This window comes from Melanotaenia boesemani, chromosome 12 (assembly GCF_017639745.1).
Source record: "Melanotaenia boesemani isolate fMelBoe1 chromosome 12, fMelBoe1.pri, whole genome shotgun sequence".
NCBI classification, from domain to species: domain Eukaryota; kingdom Metazoa; phylum Chordata; class Actinopteri; order Atheriniformes; family Melanotaeniidae; genus Melanotaenia; species Melanotaenia boesemani.
In genome coordinates, this window is record NC_055693.1 from 6,968,637 (window position 1) to 6,969,812 (window position 1,176).

A 1,176-nucleotide genomic window follows, 5' to 3' on the forward strand; every position below is an offset into this window, starting at 1 on the left:
TCAGAAAGTCTGACAACCTCAGTGAATTTCACTGTTTTTCTACTACATCTTACATTTACAGTATGGCTACATAAAACTAAATTTATATGGAAGCTTACAATAAAAGTGTCTTTAAATGTAAGTGTATTTAAAACAAAACATATCTGCTGAAAACTTTTAGTGGTATGAGATTAACTTGATCAGCAGACGTTTACAGGAAGATGATTATAATCAGATTACCCACCAGCTGTGGTTTGAGTATTTCTGTACCAGGGAAACTTGAAAAGATGGGGGATCTGCTCTGCAACTTATTGGTTTTGAGTTGACATTCAAAAGAATTTCTATAACTCAGCCAGCATCACAGCAGAAGCTCAAAAGAAGAAAATCACCCTCCTCATCCTCGCTGACAGCATGATGAAGACTTTGTTTTTTGCTCTGGGGCTGTTGATCTATGCCTGTTGCTCTAACGCCATGCGTAAGTCATCTCTGTGTGTTCATCACTGAATTTGCTCCTCACTGATATTGACTTTGTCTTTTGTTTTCCCACAGCTAGCGGACTGGAGTTCAACACAAGTCCACGATGCTGCTGCTTCCAGTTCAGCAGCAAAAGTTTGCCATTAAATCGAGTGTCTACCGTAGCAAAGACCCACCACTCCTGTCGCAAGAAAGGATTCATGTGAGTTTATTCCTCTGGCATTTTTCATCCGTTTGGTGCTGAAATGATTGGCAGGAACATGGACAGCTGTTGATCTGTAAGCAGGTTGGAGGATTAGTCACATTTGTATTAGACTTCAGACAAAACTGAGAAGTGAAACTGACTTTTCTACTGTCTGTATGCTCTGCAGAGTCCAGTCTATTAGTGGAAGAAAGATCTGCTATGAGGAGAACTTCCAGTGGGCTCAGAATGTCTACAATCGGCTGAACACTAAAGGTTCAGGCTGCAGTTGTTAACAGCAGAGATCGGACTACATTAAAACAGAATACGAGCTTTTGTATGCCTAAAGTTCATCATTGGATTTTAATAAACTGTCTGTAAAAAATACAAGTTTGGTTGACCAAAGCCTGAGCTGGAATTTAACCTATGTCAGTTAAATATGTTTTACTTCACTATTTACATGAAAGGTATAATTATAAATTATACTTATTAAAAAAAAAAAAGACATTAAAGCATTTCAGATTAAAAGCAGTTGTGTCTCA

The 1,176-nt window shown here is 38.1% G+C and overlaps 1 protein-coding gene across 1 annotated transcript; it reads left to right on the top strand.

The window, feature by feature from the left end:
* The first annotated feature begins 305 nt into the window (after positions 1-305).
* Positions 306-1,176, top strand: LOC121650501 (C-C motif chemokine 4 homolog). The gene is made up of 3 exons (XM_042002048.1): positions 306-454; positions 529-655; positions 825-1,176. The coding sequence occupies exons 1-3, from the start codon at positions 391-393 to the stop codon at positions 928-930; spliced, it is 297 nt and encodes a 98-aa protein (XP_041857982.1). The 5' UTR covers positions 306-390; the 3' UTR covers positions 931-1,176.

Coding starts and splice junctions, on each gene's coding strand:
- LOC121650501 (XM_042002048.1), top strand. CDS start 391: ATGATGAAGACTTTGTTTTTTGCTCTGGGGCTGTTGATCTATGCCTGT. Junction 455..528: donor CTGTTGCTCTAACGCCATGC/GTAAGTCATCTC, acceptor GTTTTCCCACAG/CTAGCGGACTGGAGTTCAAC. Junction 656..824: donor TGTCGCAAGAAAGGATTCAT/GTGAGTTTATTC, acceptor TATGCTCTGCAG/AGTCCAGTCTATTAGTGGAA.